The 27,517-nt window shown below is 35.3% G+C and overlaps 3 protein-coding genes across 5 annotated transcripts; all 3 read left to right on the forward strand.

The window, feature by feature from the left end:
* Positions 1 to 650: 650 nt before the first annotated feature.
* On the forward strand, positions 651 to 19,454 carry LOC140976753 (uncharacterized). 3 transcript variants are annotated; one of them, XM_073441049.1, is made up of 17 exons: positions 651 to 840; positions 970 to 1,033; positions 1,379 to 1,487; positions 1,766 to 1,828; positions 1,961 to 2,061; positions 3,472 to 3,538; positions 3,641 to 3,712; positions 4,364 to 4,525; positions 5,597 to 5,670; positions 5,757 to 5,854; positions 6,376 to 6,483; positions 10,030 to 10,127; positions 10,576 to 10,713; positions 11,108 to 11,155; positions 18,172 to 18,286; positions 18,463 to 18,563; positions 19,231 to 19,454. In XM_073441049.1, the coding sequence occupies exons 1-17, from the start codon at positions 771 to 773 to the stop codon at positions 19,315 to 19,317; spliced, it is 1,575 nt and encodes a 524-aa protein (XP_073297150.1). In that variant the 5' UTR covers positions 651 to 770; the 3' UTR covers positions 19,318 to 19,454. The 3 variants fall into 3 exon arrangements, with proteins under 3 accessions (XP_073297150.1, XP_073297151.1, XP_073297152.1); XM_073441050.1 differs by having other exon boundaries at positions 5,760 to 5,854; XM_073441051.1 differs by lacking the exon at positions 11,108 to 11,155.
* Positions 19,455 to 20,963: 1,509 nt separating this feature from the next.
* LOC140977701 (uncharacterized) lies at positions 20,964 to 23,716 on the forward strand. Its single transcript, XM_073442447.1, has 2 exons — positions 20,964 to 21,150; positions 23,133 to 23,716. The coding sequence occupies exons 1-2, from the start codon at positions 20,964 to 20,966 to the stop codon at positions 23,714 to 23,716; spliced, it is 771 nt and encodes a 256-aa protein (XP_073298548.1).
* Positions 23,717 to 25,486: 1,770 nt separating this feature from the next.
* Positions 25,487 to 27,207, forward strand: LOC140976754 (uncharacterized). The gene has a single exon (XM_073441052.1). The coding sequence runs from the start codon at positions 25,560 to 25,562 to the stop codon at positions 26,970 to 26,972; it is 1,413 nt and encodes a 470-aa protein (XP_073297153.1). The 5' UTR covers positions 25,487 to 25,559; the 3' UTR covers positions 26,973 to 27,207.
* Positions 27,208 to 27,517: the final 310 nt, after the last annotated feature.

Here is a 27,517-nt window from a genome sequence, read left to right on the forward strand (position 1 = left end):
TCACTAAGTATATATTATTAAGTTTTTGCAAAAAAAATTCGTATTTGTAAAAGTTTAACTATATCAAATTACACCAAATTGAAACTNGCTACTAAAAATATTTTTATTTAATCTTTATAAAAAATTTTGAACTTTTAAATAATTATATCATTATATATTATCTTATCATTATAATATCCATTTTCCGAAAGTTTTAAAGCTACTAAAATATTTTTATTTAATCTTTATAAAAAAAAATTGAACTTTTAAATAATTATATCATTCCTAATATAAAATATTAGTATAAAAAACACTAAACTAAAAAAAAAAAATTAATACAAAAAATATTTCATGTATGCGTGCAAATGATCACTAAGTATATATTATTAAGTTTTTGCAAAAAAAATTCGTATTTGTAAAAGTTTAACTATATCAAATTACACCAAATTGAAACTATCAGCCGAAATATAAATACTTTATTATATAAATTTACTTTCAAATTAATATATATAAAAAAAACAATATTTAGTACACACGTGACAAGAATACCAAGTATAAATTTAAATTTACTTTCAAATTAATATATATAAAAAAAACAATATTTAGTACACACGTGACACGAATACCAAGTATAAATTTAAGGTTAAAATGTAATTTTACACACACACACACACACATAATATTAACCAATAAAAAGTGATAATGAGTCATTTCCGGAAAGCTTCAGGAACAATAGCCTAGACTGGTCTGCTTCCTCCACCGTTGGGCTCTGAAGACTTTGGCGACAAGTAATGGAGGAAGAATATTCCGTTGATCCCGCTCAGCTGCTCGAAGCCGCTACCGACCTCGCCCACCGCCCTGGTTAACTCATACCTCTCTCTGCATATTATATATATGTATATATATGTGTGTGTGTGTGTGTAGAATTTGTGTGTATTCTGTGTATACACGCAGGTTGTATGCATATTTAATGCAATTAACTATTTTCAGGTTCCCTCTCCGACAGTTCAGCTCAGGAATTTCTCGCTCGCTTCCCTCTCCCTGCCGTTATTAGGTAATTTTGAATTTTTATATATTCTGTAATTCTAAAAATGTAAAACTACTGTTGGGTGCAATTGCTATTGAGCACTCTGTATTGAAAGTTGTAACATAGTATCAAAGCATGAGATCCCAAGTTCAAATGCGGCAGATGCAATTTGCTTTCATAGTTCAATAAGTTTGTGTCATTACTAGTTTGGTTCATGGGCTTACTTTCTATGGGCTCTACACTTTGGGATTAGTGGTCAGATATTGAGATAAGCCAAATGTTTATGTTTATTGCGTTTCAATGTAATAGGATTTGGTTCACGATTTTAACTCTTTTTGTGTCTGTTAATTTGAATCTGAAATTTTTTGACAGTGCTCTGCAAACTAGTGCGGATTATCCTGGCCTGGAAAATGCTGTGGTCCCTTGTTTGGAAAGGATTTTCAAAACTAAACATGGAGCATCTCTTATCCCTCATTTTATGGTATGCTAGCAATCTTGAAGCATGCAATTTGTCAAAGTAATGTTTCATGGATTATTAGAATTTCAATCACTGCCTAGTGTGAAGGGTAAATATGACTTATGAGTAAGGTTTGTTATGTGGCCTTCATCTTCAGAATAAGATAGGAATTATTTTTCTCTTTATTGTGATATTTTAGTTACAATTCCACTTTTACCTAGCAGTCAAAATCTATCTGCCTAGGCTATCATCTTTGCTTCCTTTCTATTTGAGTTCTTATAATTTTTTTTTTAATAATTCAGCCCGTTGTTTTAGTTGGTCTCGGAGCGGATTCTCAAAATGTGAGACATCTGGCTTGCGTAACGGTATGTGTCTGGTCTAGCTTTTCAGACGTTATAGGAAATTCTAATCGTGCAAATCTTGTACATCTACTCTCATTTCCATTTTGAATTATTAAATGCAATTATTCTAATAAAACACATCCATCAATGTTTCAGGTATCTTGTTTATTATCAGAGAGTTCTGATGGGAGGATTTCCGTTCAACTAATTCGTCAGTATGGTGTTTATCCACTCCTGCTGAGTTGCCTGGTTGATGGGTAAACCTTGCATTTTTACTGTTGTCATTAATATGTTCTTGCAAAACAAGGATTGTATTTTGCTAAACTTAATACCTGTCTGCTCGGTGTTTTTAACAAGATTTTATCTCTTTTATGGGATGCTAACCAGTAAGTGCTTCTGTGAGAAAAGAAAGTGTTACTTCTTGGTATAATTTTCTGAAGTTTGTTAGAAACGGAATCCATGATTTTTATGTTTTGTCGTTAGCTGTTCTGCTGATGATCATGGTTTTTTGCTACCTATTATTCTTTTATGATAATAGGTCATTTGTCAAGTTTGATGTCGTGCATGCTTAAAGCTTAACCTGAACTCTTTCTGTTAGACTATATTCTTGAACTTCTAAAGGAAAAAGTTCAAAGTGGTCTAAGATATACTCCACTTGTCTTAGAAGGAACACTCAATTTGATATGCTGTGAAGCCAAGCTATTTATTGTTACTAGATTAGTTTTATGTTTTGTTAATCTCGATAAATACAACTTTGTGATATTAACATCAATTACACAATCAATAGTATTTACCAATCTAAAAAAAATTAACTCACATTGCTCATTACTGCTCTTTGAAAATTTAGTTAAATTAAATGGTTAAGAAACTGAGACAGCTTTCAAATCTCACAGTGACCATGGTGGTAGTCTAGATTTTAGGCTTCTGTACGATTTTATGACTCGTCTACATACATAAATTTTTCTTGATTTAAGTTACTAATTACAAAAAAATCGGAGGAAATGTTTGATCGATCACATTTTTTTCTACATTTTCTTCATAATCAATGATTTTACACGTGAGAAGGCCTAAAGAAATTAGACACGTGAGAAGGCCTAAAGAAATTATCGTTACTTAACTGTCCCATTATTCTGATGCCATTCCAAGATTGATAAATGTCCACAATTTTGCCTGCGGTTGATTGTATAATTTTGCTATTCAATGCATCTTGCAGATAAACTCTCTTTAGATCTACTTCCTTCAATGTTTTGGTACAAAATGAAGTACATGTGTGCTCAACATTGCTTTGACCACTGGTACCCCTATCTGTTTCTCGTGGAGATGAAAATTGCATAATGACTAATTACTAAAAATATATGCTTGTGATGGCATTGCCAATTGGATGCAAAAACATCATAGTACGTATATGAACCCAAATCAATTTACCCATTACCTCAATATATTGGAAAACTGTCCTTGATTTCGTGTTACTGTGCCAAATCCTGTACACTGCACTAAATGTTGTGGTTAGCAATCTTGCTTCTTCAAAAATATCAAGTTGCCATATGGTTTGTACAGTATATTGGTCAAGCGTGGTTTGTGCAATTATGTGTATCTGGAATATGCTCTACAAGACTTTTTTTTTGTAATATTAAACACTGTTTATCAAACTCCTTTTTTTCTTATAGAGATGATCAAGTGGCTGCTGCATCAGCCAATGCAGTTAAAGCTTTAGCCAGCTATCCTGAAGGAATTGTATGTGCCAGATGAGATATTATGATCAATGATTTTTCTACTTTTCTCTTGAATAATTTAATGACATTTTACTGATTAATAATTGCATAATGTTTTCTAAAGGGGATTGTCTTTCCGGAAAGTACTAATGAAGCTACACATCTTGAAAATTTGGCTCAAAAGTGTTCACCATTGGTAAATTCTCGATAAACATCACTTGTAATTGGTGCACTGAATGTTACTTGTATTCCCAAAAGTAGCTCATTGCGTCACTTTTTAATTTCATTAGTACATATTTAGTATATATGTATGTGCATGTGTGTATATACACATGACAAATAAGAGAAAAATTATGCTTTTAGTCTTACTACTATGTTTTCATGTGAATTGATCCAATCAATTTAATTATAGAATCTGGTTCTAAATAAATTGATTACTAATTTTTAGTGATATCTGCTTTGTATCAACTCATTGAGCTTTTGAATAAACGACTAGAGACCAAATAAATCAAGTTTGGGGAAGATTTCTTCATCGTGGCTTGTGCATGTCTGATTTGCTGTTTCTGTTAATTCAATTTGATTTTTGGTGCAAAATAGCCAAATAGGTTCGGTAAATTTTTTTGCTGAATAAAAATTCAAGCAAATTTTAGTCGTTAATGGTTGGTTGATATGGGATTTGCAATTTAAAGCACACGAACTAGTTTTGTGAAAATTTGTTATTTGTCATTTCGTACCTGAAAGAGTGTTGTTAACCTGACTATACCTTATGCTTATTACTTTCAGTGGTAATCTGGCATTAGTTCAATTCAAGTTCTTTTATTCTTTCTTATTTTTTAAATGTGTCAAGGTAAGAGTTCGGCTTTTAGCCTTGATAGTGAGTCTCTTCTCTATTTCAAGCTCTGTGGCATCAGAAATCTCAAAATCAAATCTTCTAAATCTATTGGAGGCAGAAGTGAGAAATACTGATGATAGTCTGGTTATTTTGAGTGTGCTGGAACTTCTATCTGAGGTTTGTTTTTAATCTTGTTTATTTTGCACCACACATTACTTCACCATGAAATCTAATAGTCATCTATGTTTATCTTGTTTGCTGGTTTTATATTGAACATGACATCACAAATTCCTCTTTGATTATGCAGTTGGGTGTAATTAGAAAAGATCATAATTAGGAGTGCAAAGGAACCTAATTGAGTTGAATGCTAGTTATTTTTTCATCGAGATTGAGCTCAAATTTTTTTTCGGTGCATCGGCTGAAAGCTTGAAAAATGAACTATTTTGGGCTCAAGTTTTGCTAGACTAAGGATTTGAATTGGAGCTCAATTCATTTGGTTTGAACTTACTTATCAAGCTCTCTCAAGCAGAAGTTCAAACTAGCCCGAGATTATTCTTTCGTTCATTTTGAAAATATTTATAAAAGTTAATAATTGTTAAAGTTCACGAGCGGCTCATGATCTATCAAACAAATTAATTGGGGATCGAATTTGACCTGAAAATATATTCGAACATATTCTAGCTCAGCTCAAGTTTGATAATTTTTAATATAAATGAAATAACTGAGCCAGCTTGAAAGACTATCTAATCATAATAACAATATAATCCCTTAGTAACCGCAGTGTACCATAACAGAAATGGCCAAGAAAATATGGTCTTAACAGAATGTATGTGTTAATGCTGAGCATTCACTGGAAAGCATTTGCTAGTTGTTAGCACAATACCCGCATTTTGTTTTCTGCTTGCTGTGGCTTGATACTTTTATCTGAATTTTTATCATATCTTTTCAAAATTTGTTGAACTAGACCTGTTTATTTCAAGTATGGAAGCTAGTTCATTTCTTATTTATTAATTGAGAAAATTCCTGGACTGCTAAAGTTGCAACATTTTTAACTGGGAAAGGGTGAAGGCATTGACAAGGTGGTGAAAGTTGTCATCCAGAGGTTGCTTATCCTTAAGCATAATCTTTCATATACTTTTTCTCTGAATCTCTCTATTTGAGGCAGAAATATTTTACAGGTCTTTATTGTTTAGTAGAAGGCATAAATACTATAATCTTAATGAATGTTATCTTTTCTTGATAATGAAGTTGGCGGAAGTTCAGCATAGTGCAGAGTTTGTGTCAAGAACCAGCCTCTTTCAACTGCTATGTTCTATTATCAGGTTCTTGGAAAATTTCTATTCTCTTTTAGTATTTGTTTCTTCCGTTTTTTCATGCCTTATTCAATTAAATTTTGATCTCTACTTAGCAGTGAAGCAGCAGAAATGATCTTAAGATCACGGGCAATGGTGATAGCAGGAAGGCTTTTGTCCAAGGAAAATGCCTTTGAATTCATTGATGACTCCAGTAGGCTTAATGTCTTTTTTTCTATTTTATTCAGTGCCTAAATTTATGTAGTATATCGGTATGTTTGATATTTTATCAATATGTGTCATTTAGCAGTTTGATGTTCCATGCTCAAAATGAAGCCTGCAATGGTTGTTCTTTGCTATAGCGTTTGAAGGCTAAAATTGTTATTGTCATTTAAACACTATCTCTGCCGTACCTACATGCCTTTTTTGAAGCACTGTATATGGAAAACATGAGGAAAAAAGCTCCTGTACTTTATTATTACTCCAAACATAAACAAAATCGATGGCATGAGTCAAGTGCAATAGCGAACTTTATCTCTTGAACAATTGTGTTAGCTGCAACATTCTGTTTTTCCTGTCTTACGCTGTAGAGTTTTACAGATAGAATATTAGTAATTTTTACTGGCCAAGATTATGTATTCAGTATTTTCATTTCAAACAATTGCATCCATCAGAAAAGGATTTGGGACAAATGAAGAGAAATTCATGCTTGCTAATGTTCGCTCTTGAATACAGGTTTTACAAGTGTTCTTTCAGCTATTGACGGAAAGTTTGAGTTCCTGGAAAGCCAAGATTCAGATGCATGTGAATGTGCCCTTGAAGCATTGGGTCAAATTGGATCATGTGAGTATGCATCTATATTATATCTGTTGTAAAAATCGACAACTTGTACCTTTTTACGTTTTCCACATTCTTCTTTGTCATCTAGTCATATTTATTCCATGTTTTATGCATTTTTCCTATGTATGCATCTGTTTTGCTTCCCCAAACTAACTACTTTTTCATTGATTTGCTTTATCATCTCTACATTGATCAAGTGATATCCATACATTTCTTCTCTAAAAACTTCTGTTTTGCTCTATTAAACATTTTAAACAAGTGAAACAAAAGTTGAAAGAAATTTTATCGCTTAATTATTCATCTACCTTCATACAAGATATGTACATTCTATCATATACAAGAGTAACTAATTAAGGAAAAACTGTAATTAAGAAATCCCTAATCGATATGCACAAATACTGCTAATATTATTTCCTATATTAACTAAGCCAACTAAGGAATAATACAATCAAACATAATCACAATTTATTTAGTATATCTTCAGTAATCTCCAACACTCCCCCTCAAGTTTAGGAATAAATATTTTTCATTCCAAGCTTGCTAATTAGACCTTCATGACTTGGTATAGCAAGACCTTTTGTGAGGATGTTTGCTTCTTGTTCAAGAGTAGGGATGTAGCATAAATTGATGCCTACTTCCTCAATTTTTTTTTATGAGAAACATAATAATATTAATAATAAGTGAACTTCTATCAATCCTCACATGTTTCATTTGATCATGTTGAACTGGATTTTTCACAATGCTAATGACATATTTGTTGTCACTATGCAACTTGGTGGGTTTGTGAATAGGAATTTGCAAGTCTTGCTCAAGCCATATAACCTAACATACTATTCGAGCAATAATCCGGAACTCTACTTCAGCACTACTCCTTGGTTCCTTGCCACAACTGCCTGCTTCTTACTCTTACATCTGACCAACCAGTCGTTGGTATCTTCCTATGTCCATAAGAGGCTCATCATCTTTGATCTTGCTCTTCCACTTTCTTTCAAGCAAAATACCTACTGGTTTGCAGCCTAACTTCCTGGTTTCTTCGGTAGCTCAAGGATGTATTCCTTTGAGAATGACAATACCTTCTTGACTTCTTGACATTTGGGAAGTAATCAACAAGAACATTCAAGGAAGGTCTGAATTGAAGTGTCTTCGAAGGTAGATGATTAATCAAAGGTTGATGTAAGAATAGCTTTCCGCCAATAGGAATTAGGAACATAGCTCGTGAACATCACTGATCAAGCTACTTCCAACAAATGACGATTTTTTCTCTCAACAGTCCCATTTTTCTTATGTATGTCGACACAAGAACTTTGATGATGTATCCCGTGATCCCCTAAATATTGACAGAATTCTTTTGAAAAATATTCCCGACTGTTATCTGTTCGAAGAATTTGGATTGTGGACTGAAAAAACATTGAGGACAAATTTGTGGAATTGTTTAAACTAATAAAATGCCTCATATTTATCTTTCGTTAAATTCACCTAACAAACCCTGGTATGGTCATCAATGAAAGTGATAAACACTGAGTTTTATTCAAATTGATTTTTCGAGACGGACCCCAAATGTCATTGTGAACCAACTGGAAAGGTCTAGAGGGTTTGTGTATATGAGGCGGGTAATTTACTCTTAGATTGTTTGGCAAGGACACAATGCTCAGACTGAAACGAAAGTTTTTCTTTATTCATAAAAAGATTTGGATACAAAATCTGCATATAAGAAAAATTGGATGTCCTAAACGTTGATGCCGTAACAAAATTTCAGAATTTGACACAATTGGGACCCTTGACTCTCGAAAGGTAGTACATACCATCTTTCTTCAGCAATGCCCAATCATCTTCCCGAAAGAATGATCCAGAAATTCAAAAATGAAAGGGGAAAAATGTCACAACACCATTCACATCTTCTGTTAACCTACTAACTGACAGCAAATTATACGTCAATTTAGGCGCAAAAAGATTGATTTCAGTATCATATTTGGTAGGAAAACCGTGCCCTGTCCCGTGACATTTGATGTTTTTCAATCTGCGACGCACACGTTGATCTTGTGATGCATTTGGTGTAATTTTCAAATACCACCATAGACCCAATCATATTGTCCGACGCCCCTGTATCGACAATCGAACAATAGGGTTGCTGTGATGTTGACAGAAAAGTGTGACTTACTGTACCTGTTTGTGCCATGGCTGCTGTGTGATTCTTAGAGATCTGACCATCATCTTCTGCGGAAATCTTACTTTCGCTGGGAAATTGCCGTAGCATTCTTCAAGACTAGCAGTAGTGCTTGAATTTGATTCAGCCACATGGGCCGATCTTGGTTGTAAGTGTTGTTGCCTAGGTTTCCAATCAGGGGATTTGCAGTGTATGTCCCAAATAGGTTTCATGAGTGTGATTTGGTTTGTTACAATAATGACACCGAATCTTGTCAGGTTGCCGAAATCCTCGTCCTTCGTCTGGTTTATTTGTCACGGGAGCATAGCCTTGTGTTTCCAAGGGATGTGGATATTGGCTGGAATGATTCATCATCCCTCGCTTCCTGCTTTCTTCCCGTCTTACTTCAGCAAAGGATTCACGAAAAGTAGGGAAGGGCTTCACACAGAGCAGGCTTCCACCACGCACTTCATCCAACTCTGGATTCAGCTCATGCAAAAAATCAAGTGTGCGCTCTGTTTCAAGCATCTTTTTCTATTTTTCTGCATCAGTAGGGCATGCCCATCCAATCTCGTAAAAGAGATCTATTTACTGCCACATTTCCGTTAAGTCTTCCTTGTTTGGTGTTGCGAATTTTTGACCAAATCTCAAAGGATTGAGATGTGTTTTCAAGATCGGAACAAATTTCTTGGACTGCATCCCAAATCTTCCGTTGCTGTCCGGTAGAATAAATATGTCCGTCCAATACTTGGCTCCATAGAATTTATAAGCCAAGCCATGATGATCAATTTTTCAGCCTCCCAAGTGCTATAATCAGCCGCTGTTGTCGAAGGGGCTGTATTGCTCCTGTCAAGTACCCAATTCACCTCTCCCTTTGATGACAAGAATAACGGACTGAAACCATTCTCGACAATTCAGTCCATTTAATTTGTGCTGCGTGATTTGCCGAGAGCGGCTGTTAAATGAAGGTGTTGGGGTGGATTTTGATTTAGGTGCTTGAGGGACTTGGTTTACGACAGTAGAAGATTCCTCGGAGTCCATTTTTGTTGGCTGTTTTACAAGAAAATGAAAGAAGAACGAGGCACACCATGAAACAAGAGTGGAAAGAATTTTTCTTGCTTAATATATACACATTCTGCCATACACAAGACTGACTAATTAAGGAAAAACTCTTAATTAAGAAATCCCTAATTGATATGCGCAAATCCTTCTAATATTCTTTCCTATACTGACTAAGCCAACAAAGGAATAATACAATCAAACATAATCATAATATATTTAGTATATAATAATCTCCAACAATAAGTAAATAGATTAAAGAGAAAATAATTTTCTTTGCTTGTATTGACTTTAAGCCCTTCCTGGAATATGTGATAACTATCTCATTATACGTAATCATGATGCAGCATTTCATGGAGCAACATTACTTCTGTTAACTTCACCTCCTGCTGCCAGACATGTTGTAGATGCTGCTTTTGACCGTCAGCATCATGGTAAACAGTTGGTGAGCAGACTTGCCCCACTGCTTCATGGTTTTTTTGGTAAAAATATCAGTAAGCGAACTTAGTACTTGTTTTGTTAACACCAGTTTGCAATACCTCTCCCCTGATTATTTGTTTGGAATGGGTACACATGCACATGAGGACCCACTCCTACCATTCATCACAATAAAATCTAGAATAAAGGATTTTATAGAAGCTTTCTGGGACTTGTTCACCATTTCTGGCAAACTTTTGACCCTTTCTGGAAGTGGGAAGAAGAAATAACACATAAATAAAATTATTGCAAGGATGGAAGGTTCAAGCATCGTAGATGTAGATGTGTATCTTTTATATTTTGTGATCTTTTTATGGGAGTGTGTAGGACCGTATAAGAATAGAAATGTTTTATGTTGGTATATCAATTCACAGTATCATCTTTTATGAGCGAGACTGGTTCTTTTATGGGCACAGGCTGCCTTGCATGCTCTTGGAAACATTGCTGGTGAAACACGCTTGGGAAGCAATATTGTGCTAAATAACACTGCGGAGGAAAATCTTAAGCGTCTAATTTATGAAAAAGCATCCAACACAGCTAAACTGACTCCGTCAGTAAGTTGATTCTTCTTTTCCTCCTTTTGGTTGTTAATCCACACCATTTAACTTTCCCTTTGTTATTGCTTCACTGTGATATATTTGGCTTTTATCTTATTTGTTTACTGTGTTATAGCTATTTGGTGGGATCAGAATGTATTGATACGCTGGAGAGAACAAAGAATGAAATAAAATATATGAATTCTTCAGTATACTCCAATATCATTGTTTGTACTCCATAGCCACCGGATCCGTGATGAACTTATTCTTTAAGCTACATTTGTACTACTTTGAATGAATTTGGTTATTTACTCTGCCAACGACGCATCTTAAGTCTTATTTTGAATGTTTTCTTGGTTATCCTGAATGTTCTCTCATCCTGTACTCGATATGATGGTGATATATGTTGCAGGGACTACTCCTATCAATTCTTCAACAGGATTCTGAAATTCGTACGGCGGTGAGAAAGCATTTGCTTGACTATCAAACTTCTATTCTTTAAAGAGCATCTTTCTGAATTGAAACTCTATTTAATTTCCAGTGATTCAATATGTCTAACTCTAAAAGCATCCTAGTTAATGAAGTAAGCATGAAGTTTATTAAAGGATTTAGAATCCTAGTTAATGAAGTAAGCATGAAGTTTATTAAAGGATAAACTCCGTTGGCAAAAACTTCGTTGTTTTAATAATGAACTTTTCCACATCTCTCATTTCTTAGGCACCATGTTGCCATGGTCAGGCTCTTTGTGCTTAATACTATTGGCTATGAAACAGTTGAAGCCGAAACCAGAGTTTTAGTCTCTTTATCTTGTGTGTTGTGAACCTGGTGCCTTCATTTTTTTGCCCAAAAAATAATTATCTTCCTCTTTTTTGAGCCCGATCATGACCGATTGTTTGGTATTACTAGTCTTTTTCTTTTTGTTATGAAAAACAAGAAACCAACTTGAATTTGTTGAACATATGTGTTGCATATTTTTCTTGTTTCTGTACTTTGAAGGACATAAATAATATATTGGCTATGGAACAGTAGAAACTAAAACCAGATTTTTAGTCTCTTTATCTTGTGTCTGTTGTGAACCTGTTGCCTTTATATTTTTTTTCCCAAAAAATAATTATCGCTCCTTTTTTTTGAGCCTGATCATGACCGATTGTTTGGTATTACCATTCTTTGTTTCTTTATTTTATGAAAAACAAGAAACCACCTTGAATTTGTTGTACATGTGTTGCATATTTTTCTTGTTTTTGTACTTTAGAGGACATAAATAAAATGACATCCCTTCACAATCAATTGATTTCTGGTTTGTCTGCGGCCTTTATGTTATATATGGTCTAGTTACTGTAGAAGAATATTATTTATTATTTAGATTTGATTATATTTAAATTTGATTTAGGTTATTCTGTTTCCTTAGTTTGTTATTCTGTGTCTTTAGTTTATTATTTTGTTTTCTTAGTTGATGGGATCACATCAATTATATATTTGGACTGTATATTGTTATTGGTTGAGGAATAAGAAAAACAGTCTGTATTGCTTCATGATATAAGAGCCGATCTGGGTACCCTAGCCGCCTCTTTTCTCTCTTATTCGTCCAGCAGAAGCCGTCCCTAGCCGCCTCTTTTCACTTTTATTCGTACGGCAGTCCTAATCCCTTCTTCATCTTTATTCGTCCAGCCATACTCATGACTAAATACGGCACCAACTACGGCATGACATCAAATACATCTTCCTCGAAAGTCACTTCCTCCGAAGTCAATTCCCCAATCTCTTCCATCCCTGACTTCTCCTTTAATATTGTTACAAACCACAAATTCCATGGCCAGAATTATCTTCAATGGTCACAATCTGTGTTCATGTATATTTGCGGTAGAGGGAAAGATGGGCATCTCACGAGTGAAACTGCGGCTCCGCAAACTACGGATCCCAAACACCGATCTTGGATGATTGATGATCACCTTGTCATGTCTTGGCCGGTAAATTCCTTGACTACTGAAGTTGGAGACAGTTTCCTACTTCACAAAACAGCCAAGGACAGATGAGAAGCAGCACTTGAAACATACTCAAGCACAGAAAATACCTCTGAACTACTTGAGGTTGAGACGAGACCGTATGATATTAAACAAGGGGATATGAGCTTACTCAATACCATAACACTCTCACACGCTACTGGCTGCAACTAGACCTATACGAAGTATATTCTTGGAAGTGTGTTGATGATTCTGCATTTTATAAGAAGATTGTTGAGCAGAAAAGGACAATTCGATTTCTCCTTGGCCTAAATAGGGATCTAGATGAAGTCAGGGGGAGAGTCATGGGAATCAAGTCCTTTCCACACCTTAGAGAGGCCTTTGCAGAATTTAGGAGAGAGGAAAGTAGGAAAAAGTTGATGTTAACAGAAAGTAAACCCGGAGTGGAAGGCTCGGCTTTATTCACCCACAATTCCTCTCAACCCAATAGGTCTGGCAAGAAATGGCCCTGGTGTGACCATTGCAAGAAACTGGGTCATGTCAAGGCTAATTGTTGGAAATTACACGGCAAACCAGTAGATTGGAAGCCATCCAACACTCGGGTTGAGAGAGAAACCCATGCAAATAATGCCACTACCCCAGAGATTAGTACCGAGGGTAGTCATTTCACCAGGGAGCAAATAGAGGCATTGCAGAAAATGCTAAATCAAACATCGAGCCCTGGACAACCATCCCACGCACCTGCCAAGTCACACACGGTGCTTCTTGCACACCAAGGTATCATGTCCTACGCTCATATTGTGAAAAATAAATCCTTACAAGTTACAGCCATGGATAATCGACTCAGGGTCCTCAGATCACATGACTGGAGACTCCGGCCTCTTAAAAAATTATCAGCCGTGCACGAATAATTCTGGAGTCCGAATAGCTGATGGCTCTATATCACATGTGGCAGGAATACGATCAATTCAGTTGACAAAGGACCTTCAACTTTCTTCTGTTCTTTATGTTCCAAAATTGAATTGTAATTTGATTTCTATCAGTCGACTTACGCGGGATCTTAACTGTGTGACTAAGATCTATTCCAATCTTTGTGATTTTCAGGCAGTGGATTCGGGGAAGGTGATTGGCAGTGCTGAGATGCATGATGGCCTGTATTTGCTCAAAGGAAATAATCTCCTAAGTAGACAAGTTCACTCACCGGGCCTTGGTCCTACATCAAATTCAGTCAGGTGTTTCCCAAATTCTGTCTCTTTTTCTAATTTAGCGTCTGTTGAAAGCCAAGTTATGTTATGGCATCTTCGCCTTGGTCATCCTAACTTTGATTTTATAGGAAAGTTGTTTCCCTATCTATTCATTAATAAAAGTTCAAGCGTTTACCAATGTCAAATTTGTCAACTTGCCAAACATAAAGAAGTATCTATCCGAGCTTACAATACAAACCTTCATCTCCATTCTCTATAATTCACAGTGATATATGGGGACCCGCACACATCAAGAATATTAATGGGGAAAGGTGGTTTGTTACATTCATAAATGATCACACAAGGATTACTTGGACCTTTCTCATGAAGCAAAAATCAGAAACATCCATAATCTTTCAAACTTTTCACTCCATGATATCCACGCAATTCCAGAGCAAGATCAAAGTTCTTAAGACTGATAATGCTAAGGATTACTTCAGCTCTGTCCTTGGATCTTATTTTTCCAAACACGGTATCATTCACATAAGTTCTTATGTGGATACCCAACAACAAAATGGAATTGGAGAAAGAAAAAATATACCGTTACTCGAAGTTGCCCGGGCTATCATGTTCACCAACAATGTCCCTAAGTATTTATGGGAGAAGTCATTATTACTGCAACTTACCTCCTCAATAGGATGCCAAGCCGAGTCTTAAAATTTCAAACCCCCCCGTAAGACACTTCTCAATGCCTATCCTCACATTCAGTCCTTTTCTTCAGATCTACCACTCAAAGTTTTTGGATGTTAGTCTTTTGTTCACATTCACCAACATCATCACACTAAATTCGATCCAAGATCTCTAAAGTGTATATTTATTGGATATCCAAGATCTCTAAAGTGTATATTTATTGGACACTCCTCCAACCAAAAAGGTTACAAGTGTTACTCTCCAATCACTCGAAGAGTATACAACACCATGAAAGTAACATTCTTTGAACATCGGTCCTAGTTCTCCAAATCCGACTTTCAGGGGGAAACCCGGACTTCGGATCCTTTCGTAGATACCAATGATATACCAGCTCAACAAATACTCACTCCTGTGTATCTTCTCGAGCCTGAAATAGTTCCAGCACCAGGCCAACAAATGTCCACTTCTGTGTCCATACCCAGGCCTGAAATAGTTTCAACCTTGGCTATTCCTACTACTGAAACTGCTCCACTTGATTTAAAACAACAACAAGTCGACACTCAGAACTCCGAACTACGTGTCCATAGAAGGAGAAAACCCATCGAGCATATACAGGACATCATTCCAACTCAGAATTCTCAATCTTCAGCACCAGACTTTCATGCCCATGATGATTATATGATTTGGATCAGCCAATCGCCCACCGGAAAGGTGTTAGAGGGTGCACTAATCATCCTATTGAGAAACATGTAGCCTATGGGAAGTTGTTGTCTACATACAGAACATATATTTCAACTCTTGACAGCATACAAGTGCCTAAGTCTGTACAGGAAGCTCTAAGCATTCCAGCATGGAAGAAGGCAATTTAAGAGGAGTTTCAGGCTTTAAAAATGAACAATACATGGACTCTTGTAGAGTTGCCACATGGCAAAAACCCAGTTGGTTGTAAGTGGGTATTCACAGTAAAATACAAAGCAGATGGCAGTGTTGAAAGATTCAAGGCTAGACTTGTGGCCAAAGGTTTCACGCAGTCATATGAAATTGTCTACTAGGAGACATTTGCTCCAGTTGACAAACTCAACACAGTTCGAGTTTTACTCTCTCTTGCTGTGAATCTAGATTGGCCTCTTCACCAACTTGATGTAAAAAATGCCTTTCTGAATAGAGATTTAGAAGAAGAAGTTTATATGACTATCCCTCCAGGAATGGAAACGAGGCCAAATAGCATATTAGTATGTGAACTTAAGAAGTCCCTGTATGGCCTGAAGCAGTCACCACGAGCTTGGTTTGATAGGTTTGCTAAGGCTGTTATCGCTAATGAGTATCACCAGTGTCATGCAGATCATACATTGTTTGTAAAAAGCAAACCAGGAGGTTCTCATAGTATATGTTGATGATATCATACTGACAGGAGATGATTCAGAGGAAATTATCATTCTCAAAAATATGTTGGCTGCAGAGTTTGAAATCAAGGACCTTGGGAAAATAAAGGATTTTCTAGGAATGGAAGTTGCTCGGTCCAAAAAGGGAATCATCATATCCCAGAGAAAATATATACTAGATTTGTTAAGCGAAACAGGTTTACTTGGATGCAAATCTGTGGACACAGCCTATGGATCTTAATAAGAAGATGATCAGAAGTGGGGACAACAACCTTGTGGATAAAGGAAGGTATCAGACTAGTTGGTAAGCTCATCTATCTATCTCATACTAGACCTGACATTGCATACTCTGTCAGTGTAGTCAGTCAACACATGAATGATCCAAATGAGGATCATATGGAAGCAGCGATTCGAATTTGAAATACCTGAAGATGACTCCAGGACACGGTCTTCTATTCAGAATGTCTAAAAACCGAGATGTAGAAATCTACACCGATGTTAGTTGGGCAGGAGAACTAACAGATAGAAGATCAATCACTGGTTATTGTTCATATGTTTGGGATAACCTTGTGACGTGGAGAAGCAAAAAGCAAGCTATTATTTCTCGCAGTAGTGCTGAATCAGAGTACCGTGTCTTGGCATTAGGAATTTGTGAAGGAATTTGTGAAGGAATGTGGCTTCAAAGGCCGTTAAAGGAGCTCAAGGTTCAGACACAAGACAAAGTAAAGATGTTTAGAGACAGTCAAGCTGTCATCAGTATAGCCAAGAATCTTGTCCATCATGACAGAAATAAACATATTGAGATCGATAGACATTTTATATCAGAAAATGATCAATGGAATTGTTCAACTCAGTTATGTTCCAACACAACAGCAGATTGCTAATATTCTCACCAAAGCACTTCCACGAGCTTCTTTCAATGAACTAAACTCCAAGCTTGGTTGGCATCATGTATACAACCTAGTTTGAGGGGGAGTGTAGAAGAATATTATTTAATATTTAGATTTGATTAGATTTATATTTGATTTAGGTTATTATGTTTCCTTAGTTTGTTATTCAGTTTCTTTAGGTTATTCTGTTTCTTTAGTTTTTTATTATGTTTACTTAGTTGATGGGATCACATCAACTATATATTTGGACTGTATATTGTTATTGGTTAAGGAATAAGAAAAATATTCTTGTATTGCTTCAGTTATACCTCTAGGGAACTAAGAGTAGGGGTGGCAAAAACAAACCTGATCCGGGAAACCAACACGAGACGACCCGAAAAAAATCAGGCTAGGGTTGATCATGTTGGACCCGAAATCAAACTTGAATAAAATAGCTGGGTCAGGTCCGATTTTTTTCTAAAAAAATAAATATTTTTTATAGAATTAAGAAATCTAGGCTACATTTTTATGATGTTTCAATTTTTTAATTCTATATCGATATCATAAATATTTTTCATATAATATTTATTTTGTAAAATATTGATTTTTTGAACAATTTTTTATTTGTTGTATTAAGTATATTTTAAATTTTCTACAAGTTAACTTTCAAATTTTTGAATTTATTCATAAATGAGATTTTTGAAACAATTTATTGACATGCTTGGACATATTTTTATTGTTATTGATCTCATTAATTTTTATCATGTAATATTTATTTTGTGAAATATTTTTTTAACAATTGCTTCTTTTATGAAGTAATTAATAATTTACACAACTTCTATTCTTAAATTTAAATATTTAAATGTACAAAACATAATTATCATATATTTAGGCAATATTTTGTTATTATTTGTTTAAATTAAAATATTTGTTATGTGTTTTGAATTTTTATTTAATTATTTTGTTAAATAATAAAATGATAATTTTTGCATACTTGCATATTAAAAAAATCATATGTATTTTTAAAAATATTATATTTTTAAAAAAAACTTTTCGGGTTGGTAGGTGGGTCGGGTTAGACAAGTTGGTTCGGATTCATATGTTTCGGGTTAGTTCGAGTTCGGGTTGAGAAAATTTTTGTGATGCCCATGCCTCAATCCCGACCCAAACCCTTCCAACCCACCCTAATTGACACCCCTAGCTGAGAATAACCATCATAAATTGGCTGAAAAAAGGCATCGAGAGTAGGCATGTTATCACGTGTTTAAGCTAAAGGAGGATGAGTTTTCCTCTGGCTGGACATAATATCATGTCAAAATTATTTTTTTATCGCTGGGTAAATGGAAGTATTTGGAACGAGTCTATCTTGATGACATTTTTTGATAAACAGGGTTATAGACTGATTACTGGGTTGGTGGCTCGACCCTGGTGTCTGGTTGAACTTATCTCACGATCGGAGATTATTTCCATACTGGCCAACGCTTATACTGAAACCAAAAAGATAGGTGCATATCTGTTTCGATTTCTCATAATATCTGTTCGCGTAAATTCTGCTTATGGTCTCAATATAATAATAATAATGACACAAAGAGTCTTCTCTACCCAAGTGATATAAATTAAGTATTCTGTACCCAAGAGATATAAATTAGTAACTTGTCCTACACTTGCAATGAATTTACAGGAATGGAGTCTAGACATAGATGTTGTGAAGCAATATACAGGGCCTTCTCGTCATCTGGTACACTATCAAGCGATCCAGGCTTCGCTGACATCGCTGGGAAGGTTTGATATCATGTTATCTCCGTGGAGATATATTTCAATGTTTATCATTACAGTACATTTGCATATCATGGCTCGAAAATGTCGATTTAATATGGCATGACTTACCTGCCTTTAACTTGAAATTATGTTCTAGCATAAATGTATGCACGATGCTCCTCGACGTTCATATCTAATTGCATAAATTCTGAAAATGAAGCTACTACAGCTTATAATTTCCACACGTATTCAAACAACGAGAGTTGTGTTAAAATCCAACGTGCAAGTGCAAAATTAACATTTTATACAGATGATTGGTTTCAGAACTCGGATCTCTTGCAGTGTTTCAATATTCTTTCTACGTATGTTGATGAATGGCATGTGTTTCTGAAAGTATTTTGATAATTATTTGATGAACCAGTATATCATTTACCACACACATGAAACACGGAACTGAAGCATCATTTAAAACAAAACATTCTTATAGATAACATAGGAACACCAGATATCACACGCTTGTGTGAATCCCTACAAAGAGTCACACTTTGTTTTATGCGATTGATGCCTGACACCAATAGGCAGTGACTTATGTGATTTTTGATATCATTGACTGAATCCATGGGTTAATGTTGTAGTTTGTACCACGATCTATGTTTTATTAATGATTTCTGTTACAAAAAAACTCTTGCAGCTACAGGAAGCAATAAGAAGGGGTCCTTACCTTGCAACCAAGCAGTCTGAAACTCAACCAGTTGTTATGACAGCCGATAGATTTTGATCGCATCGGTATAATTTGATTGTATTTCAAATTGATCTTTGATCAGAGATTATAAATTATAGACCGATTTCGAGTGTAGACATTTTGGAGAATATGTTTTTTTTTTTTAATGAAATTACTTCCATTAAATAAGGTAAAAAGATAGTACATGTACAACTACCCTGGGTATCCCCAGGAAAAATGTTACCATGGGTTCGAAACCCTGTCTATGCTACTACAAATCATCAATAACTGAAATCGCAGCGGGAATACAACGAAAGCATAAAATTTTAATATTCTTAACTATAGCTTCAACATCCGGCTTCTCACTCTCCAACACAGCATGATTCCTTGCATTCCAAACAGTGTAAATTGTAGCTGCAAGAGCAACACTCCTCATTTTATTAAGAATTGAGTTACCTCGGTAGACTCCTCTAAATGCTTTAAGCACAGCTGTTGAAGATCCAATGAACTTCCTCATCTCAAGCCACTTCCGAATTTCATCCCAGATACGTGTCGAGACACTGCACTTGAAGAATAGATGATCAAAAGATTCAGCATTCACAGTACAAAGTGCACAAGATGTATCGGTGATATGTCCAAGTCGATCCCGAGTAAGGAACTTGTTATGAGCAAATAAAAGTGCAACTCGATGATTTGGGAGGATGAAAGATTTCGCCACGAGAGGCTTCCAAGGCCATCTTCCCACTGAATTACCAAAGAACTGATATGCATGACGAAGCCTTGTTTTGCCATTAAACCAGCCATCTAAGCACGTCGCCGTTGCATGCACCGACCCCGAAGCAAGCACCAACCTGTCCCTGATACACAAAATCTGCTTAACCAACGATGAGTCTTCCCCTCTCCATGTCAACTGCCAAACGTCACAAAACCTGCTGTACGTGTGATTCACCCATCTACTCCACAGGCTATCTTTCTTCATATGAATTTTCCATAACGTTTTGCATATCAATGCTTCATTTCATGCTATAAGATTTTTCAGCCCCAATCCACCATCCTCAATCGGACGACAAAGTTGTGCCCAAGCAATTGGAGGATGGTTGCTCGGCCACACAAACTTCCTGCACATAGCATGAATAGTATTTAACATGTTAGTCGGGATAGGGAGAATAGATAGACAAAAACTGTCCACTCCTTGAATCACTGATCTAATGAGTTCAAGTTTCCCTGCATATGACAAAGAATGACTAAGCCATGCCTTTATCTTGTTCACGACAGCATCTACAAGTAGGCTATAATCCGAGGACCGCAGCTTCCTCGAAGCTAATGGTATCCCAAGGTAACGGAAAGGGAGCTCACACTGGCAGAAACCAGTTATTTGCAAAATACTCATGTAGATGTTCGATTTCAGTAGGTTAACTCGCAACCCTGCCATATCCCCAAACTCATTCAAGCAGTTCATAACCATGGAAACACTTTGTACATCACCCCGAGAAAGCAAGAGTAAATCATCCGCATTCGTTAAGTGTGTTACATGAAAGTTCTTACATTTCGGATGGAAACCAAACGAGCTTGCTCTTGACATGCGCTTGAGTGATCTAGAAAGTACCTCCACACAAAGAGTAAATAAGAAGGGAGAAAGGGGGTCACCTTGTCGAAGTCCTCTTTTACCATCAAAGTGCCCATGGAATTGGCCATTCAGCGTAATGGAGTATGACGCTGTAGAGACACATTCTAAAATCCAATCCACAAATTTTATAGGAAAGTTAAGGCGAGTACCTCATGTAAGAAGTTCCAATCCACCGTATCATATGCTTTTCGAATGTCAACCTTCAACATGCACCGAGGAGAGCCTCGCTTACGAGAGTATTTCCTCAACAGTTCTTGAGCAAGGTGAATATGCTTGGTGAGATTGCTTTTGGATACTAAAAGCATTTTCCCAACATAGGAGAGTGATGGTTACAGCACTCAAACTCAATAAATGAAAAATGGAAATTCAAGTGTCTATTGCTAATTTGTAGTTTGTACAACGGCGTCCAACAGGGGAGCCAAAATATGTCGGAGGAGATGAAATTTTAAGGTGTAAATATTTTAAGATCTGAGAGGACAAAATCACGTCGTTTTTTTGGCCATACAATAAAGTATATTTTATGTTCGTGAAAAAGTAAGATTCTAGGTAACTAATTGAAATAGTTTGGGTTGTTTAAGAATCCAAACTCTAAACTTTTATAAGATGGAAATAAATAATTTCAAGTGTTCATAAGTTATTAAGATAACTGAATCCCCTGAAATTATTTTTAAAGAATTTATATTGTTAAGAGTAGGTGTCAATTTAATAATATTTTACGTTTTAACAATTTATGACATTTACTTTATCTGTATATTCATGCAAACTGTAAAGATAAAAATCATGAATATGTTATGGTACAATGAGCTCGAGATTAACATCTGTGATGTTAAACGTCACATTTCATTGGTAGGAGCGTGGAGATGTCCAATCATACAGATGAGTGATCATATGATGAATCACTAAGCAACCCTCATCGGACTTTCTAAGTGGTTATCTTTATCGAGTAGATTAGTTTGCGGGTATGGTTGTACTACATTATTCCTTTGACCCAGGACAACATAAATGATCTACGTACTAGTGATGTATTTTCACTCGTTTACCGACTCTGTGAATATCTTCTGTGATCTGATGAGTTAATATTACACAGAATCTCTTGCCAGAGTATGATTTGTGCTTAGGAAAAATTGTTTCCCTAGTTGAACATATGATGTCACTATGCTTACTCAAAGATATATCATATCGTTACCGAATTCATATACAACTCTCAATATACCAATGATTGTAGGTTCGATCATGATACATGAGGTAAAGAGACTGTACTGTACGCTAACCATAACCTAATAGTTCTTGCAGACACTATCAGTGATACATATGGAATCATGGGACAATACTACTAAACGCTCTTACAATGGTTTGATGGATGCAATCCGAACCGAGTTTTTATATTCTTATGATCAAGAGGTTGATGCTTAGATTGATGCTACCAAGGGTAAGCCCGTATAATGTTGTCTCGAATCAAATGAGTTGTGAACCTACATCTGGCAATATCCCAGTTGAAGTCACCAAATATTGATTTATATGTTCCCATTGAGATAATCAAATTCAAATAGTTGAATTTGGTGATTATAGTTTGATAGAGATCAAACATATGACTTATAAATGTGTTTATAAGTGTATTACATTTGGAAGTTGTGGGAGTTAAGATGACTGTGGATAGGATCGGTGGAAGTGTTTAGAAGGGGAACGTTGAATAAACACTCACAACAAATTTCTTAACTTTAAAATAATTCAGTCTAGTTGGAAACTGAACTTGGTATTCTCTATGTTAATGTCAATTTGTTAACAAAAATACTTGCGGAAAGAAGCCAAACTGAAAGATTAGAACAATTCAAAAATGACTTGACTAGGTAAACTGAGTGGTAAATAAACTTAAGTTTGTTTCTAGATGTTCGGAGAACTCAAGCTCCTACGTCATCCTTTCTTCTTTTTGGGAAGGCTCACACTAGAAGGTTTTGATCTTTACAAGTAATTTGCAAAATACTCAATTCAATTTGGACTTAACACCGCCGAAACTGAAACTATTAGTCTACTCAACTGAACGAAGAAACAATATTCAAATTGTTCTCGAATACAATGAACTACAAAGAATTATTTTATATCTTATAATATATTTTAAAATAGTAAGTAATACATATCATATTTTATTTTCAGTAAATTTATGATGTCTTCATGTAATCTATTATCTGTTATTCTAGATCAACACAAGCTAATCGAACCTAATTATCATGACTTACTGAGGAATCAGAAAATTGTTCTAAATTCGGAGAAGATAACATATTACTCACTAAGGCTCCTCCAAAAGAGGTAACTTTCAATGCTAGTGCTGAGGAACTAGCAAAGTTTGATAAACGATGGGATCATGATTTGAAAGTTAAGAGCTATAATTTGGCTTCTATTTCAAATGCATTGCGGAGACGGTTCGAAGATGTAGTAAATGTTTTTGACATTTACACACACCTACAAGAGTTTTATGGCGTGCAGACACACCCCTTGAGACGCGTTGCTCAAGGAGCTCATGACTACAAGCATGAAAGCGCGGGGGACTCAGTCCATGAACATGGTGTAAAGATTATTGGTCTAATTGAAAAGCTAATGGGCTTGGAAATGGTCATCCTGAGCGAGTTATCTACAGACATATTACCGATAATGCTCGCATACTCGTTTAATGGGTTTGTGGTAAATTTCAACATGAATAAGATTGATGATAGTCTTGAAAAACTAGTCAATATACTTACGACTTATGATGCCACCATCAAGAAGGAAAAGCCAGTTTTCCTAACGGACTCCTCGCCTGGGACGATAAAGGGGCCCACAAAGGAAGGGAAATAAGTGTTTTGACCCTTCCCAAAAAAAAAAGCCCAACAAAAAACAAACTAAGAAGGTTATTAAAGAACCCATAAAGCCCGATTAGACAGAACAATTTTGTTTCCAATGAAACAATCCTAGACATTGGAAGCACAACTGCGTGAAATATATAACCCAGAAGAGTTCTAACAATGAACTGATCTTCTTGGGTATTGGATACTGGATGTGAATCTCATTTTTGCAATGATTTGTAGGTGATTACAAGAAGTATGAGACTTAGAGATAATGAGACCTTATTAAAGCTAGACACTGAAGCAAGATTTGATGTGAATGCCATAGAATATATTTTCTTATTAATGAAAAATGATTTTAAGATATTTTTTAGATATGTTTTATATGTTATAAATTTGGTTAAAAACATTATTTCCATTTGATAAAGATTGATTTTTTTGTTGTTTTACTAAAAGTGTTTGCAATATTATAAGAACGAGTTTTGATTGGAATAGACGAATTAGAAAACGATCTTTACTAATCTAATGATGTCCAAGTTAACACGATTTCAAAAACAAATAAAAGAAAACAAAATATTCTCAACTAAGCACAATTATTGTATTCTAGGCTAGAACATATTTTTCAAAGAAGAATGCACAAGCTAGTGGGAGATGTAATATTTAATTTGTCAGACATAGAAGTTTTTGAAACATGTTAGTCATGTCTAAAAGAAAAAATGACCAAAACTATTTTCCTAGGGAAATTGGATTGTGTACATAATCTATTGGATTTGATCCATATAGATGTGTGTGACCATCTAAGTGTTAGTACAAAATATGAGTATTATTACTTCATTATCTTTATTGATGACTTCTCGAGGTATGAGTAAGTGTATGTGATGAAATACAAGTATGAAACCTTTGAAAGATTAAAAAAATTTAGAGATAAAATAGAGAAACAATTAGGAAAAAATATTAAAAAAAACTTCGATCTGACCGAGAAGCAAAATATTTGAGTACTAATTTCAAGACTATCTAAAAGAGAATGAGATTCTCTCACAGTCGACACATCTTACTGGGAGAACAATCGAAATGTGGAGCTTGAGCTTTTGCACTAGTTTAAAATATTTGAGTTGCACAGTTAGCAGAATTTATATTTTTCAATAAAACGGCAAGCATTCGGCCCTACAATTGATATCAGAGCTAAGATCACTGGTTCAATTTTAATTGATTGCTAGAAGTTCAATTATTGGAAAAGAGATTGTTGGGGTGCAATAATTGTCCATATTGAAAAAACAATTGAAATGTGCATTTGAGTTGTTGTGTTAATTTAAAATATTTGAGTTATATTGTTACAACAAGCTGTAACTTTTGGTAAAGCAGCAAGCATTTGGTCTTACAACCATCAATCGACTGATATTTTTTTAAAAAAAAAATTTATTATTTATCAAACCAATTATTTTTACGAAAAATTGAATAGTGATAAATAATCAAAATATAAATTTTTTTTAAATTTTATTAATTTTAAATTTAAATTTTTATAAAAATAAAATTTATTTTTATTTATTTTTGTTTCACTTTTTTAAACAATAATGAAAGTTTAAGAACATAGGGATGTAATGATCATTTATTTTTCATGGATTTTAGTCAATGATATTTTCTCCATTTTCGAAGAATTTTCGAAGAATCATAAACAATTTCTTAACTGAACACAATCAGAACTTGGGGTTAAAAATAATAATTTTAAAAAAGCTTTAAAGAATGTCACTTTGGATTGTTAAAAAAAAAAATCTAAAAAAGAATTGAAGAATCACTTTGCTTTTTGGCTCTAGATTATCATTTGATGAGCGTGTCCAAAACTAGGAATTGGTAGTGTAATGAATTCCCGTCTAAAAGCTTTCTCGCTCAGATTACAAACTTCCATACATCACCACAGCAGAAACTTCAATTGCCCGTATTCTCAATCTTCTCACGCGTATGGCGGTTTGCGTGAGAAACTCCTCAAGCAACCACGGCCTCACAAGCCTACGAGAAACCAACTTCGTGAAGCCATTCCATTTCTCGACCAAATCAAGCAATGTCAAGATCCGGACGAAGCGCTTTCCATGTTCCATCGATACTATGAAATGGGCTACTGCCTCGACTACCCTTCTTATGCTTCAATCATCTATAAGCTAGCTCGCGCGAAAAAGTTCGAATCTGTCGATACTGTTTTGAATTTTCTTCAAGCCCGTGATATAAAATGTCAAGAGGCTCTTTTCATCGCGCTGATGCGTCATTATGGGAAAGCCCAGTTGATCGATAAAGCCGTTGGCTTGTTTCGGGAGTTGGGAAGGTCGTTCAATTGCGTGCGTACAATTCAGTCTTTTAATACGATGTTGAATGTTTTTGTGGTGAATGACCGGGTTTGTGAAGCTGTGGACTTCTTTAAGGATGGTTCAAAGATGGGTTTCAAGTTGAATCCAGTTTCGTTTAATATAATGATCAAAATGTGGTTGGGGAAGGGTGAATGGGAGAAGGCTAGGCAAGTGTTTGATGAAATGCTTGAACGAGAGTTGGAGCCTACTGTCGTGACTTACAACTCTCAGATTGGTTTTCTGTGCAAAAGGGGTGACGTTGATGACGCCAAGATTTTTTTCGAGGATATGGTGAGGAAAGGGAAGAGAGGTAACGCGGTTACTTATGCTTTGTTAATGGAAGGTTTATGTAATTCAGGGAAGTTCAAGGAGGCAAAGAAAATGATGTTCGATATGGAATACCAAGGATGCAAAGTAGAGCTAGTTAATTACGGCGTTTTGATGAGTGATCTTACCACAAGACGATTAACCAATGAAGCTAAAGGTTTACTTGTTGAGATGAAGAAAAGAAGGATCAAACCGGATGTTGTTATGTATAACATCTTGATCAATAGTTTGTGTAAAGAAGGTGCGGCTTTGGAAGCCTATAAATTTTTGGTTGATATGCAAGTTAAAGGGTGCGAACCTAATGCAGCCACCTACAGAATGGTGGTGGATGGTTTCTGCAGAATAGGAGATTTCGTGGGTGGTTTGAAGGTTTTGAATGCAATGTTGTGCAGTAAACATTTCCCACGGCTCGAAACATTTTGCTCTTTGGTTATTGGTTTGATCCGTTGTGGGGAAGTGAATGATGCATGCTTTGTTTTGGAGGAGATGGAGAGGTGGAAAATGAGATTAAATTCGGGATCATGGGAAATCCTCGTTTCGGAATCATGTTTTAATCATGAAGGTGTCACTGGGATCTTGGCTGATATTGTTAGTTCTTGTGAGTAACGTCACATGAACTTTTCTGTCGAATTCGAGCCATGCAAAACTGGAATTTGATGATAGTGGTGGTTCTTACCATCATAGAGGTATTTGTTGTAGGCAGCAAAGGTCCAAAATAATGTGAAATGTGACCAAGTTTAAGTCATTGGATCAACAAAACAAGAAGTTATGCGATCCAATAATTTTGAAGGCATGGAGTGATCTTGTAAGGTCCAAAATGCGACAACGTAATCCAACGGCATACAAATCTAGGAAAAATAGAAAATGCTTAATTAAATTATTTTAATTGCATTTATTGAATGTGGTAGGTATGTTTACATGTTTAAAAATATGGTTTTCTACTAGAATGCATAAAAAAGTGTTTTAAAGATTATTCGAGAAGCCGTAGAAGAACGGAGACCGATGACCGTAAAGGGAAAATATTTTTATTAAATTATTATTTTTAATTATTTAATATAAGGATAGCGACTTTTTGGGAAATCAGTTAATATTTTCGAAAATTTTTTTAAATGAAATATTTTAACTATTATCTAATAGGATATGCGATAAAT

The sequence above is a fragment of the Primulina huaijiensis genome, chromosome 5, assembly GCF_012295235.1.
Source record: "Primulina huaijiensis isolate GDHJ02 chromosome 5, ASM1229523v2, whole genome shotgun sequence".
Lineage (NCBI taxonomy): Eukaryota > Viridiplantae > Streptophyta > Magnoliopsida > Lamiales > Gesneriaceae > Primulina > Primulina huaijiensis.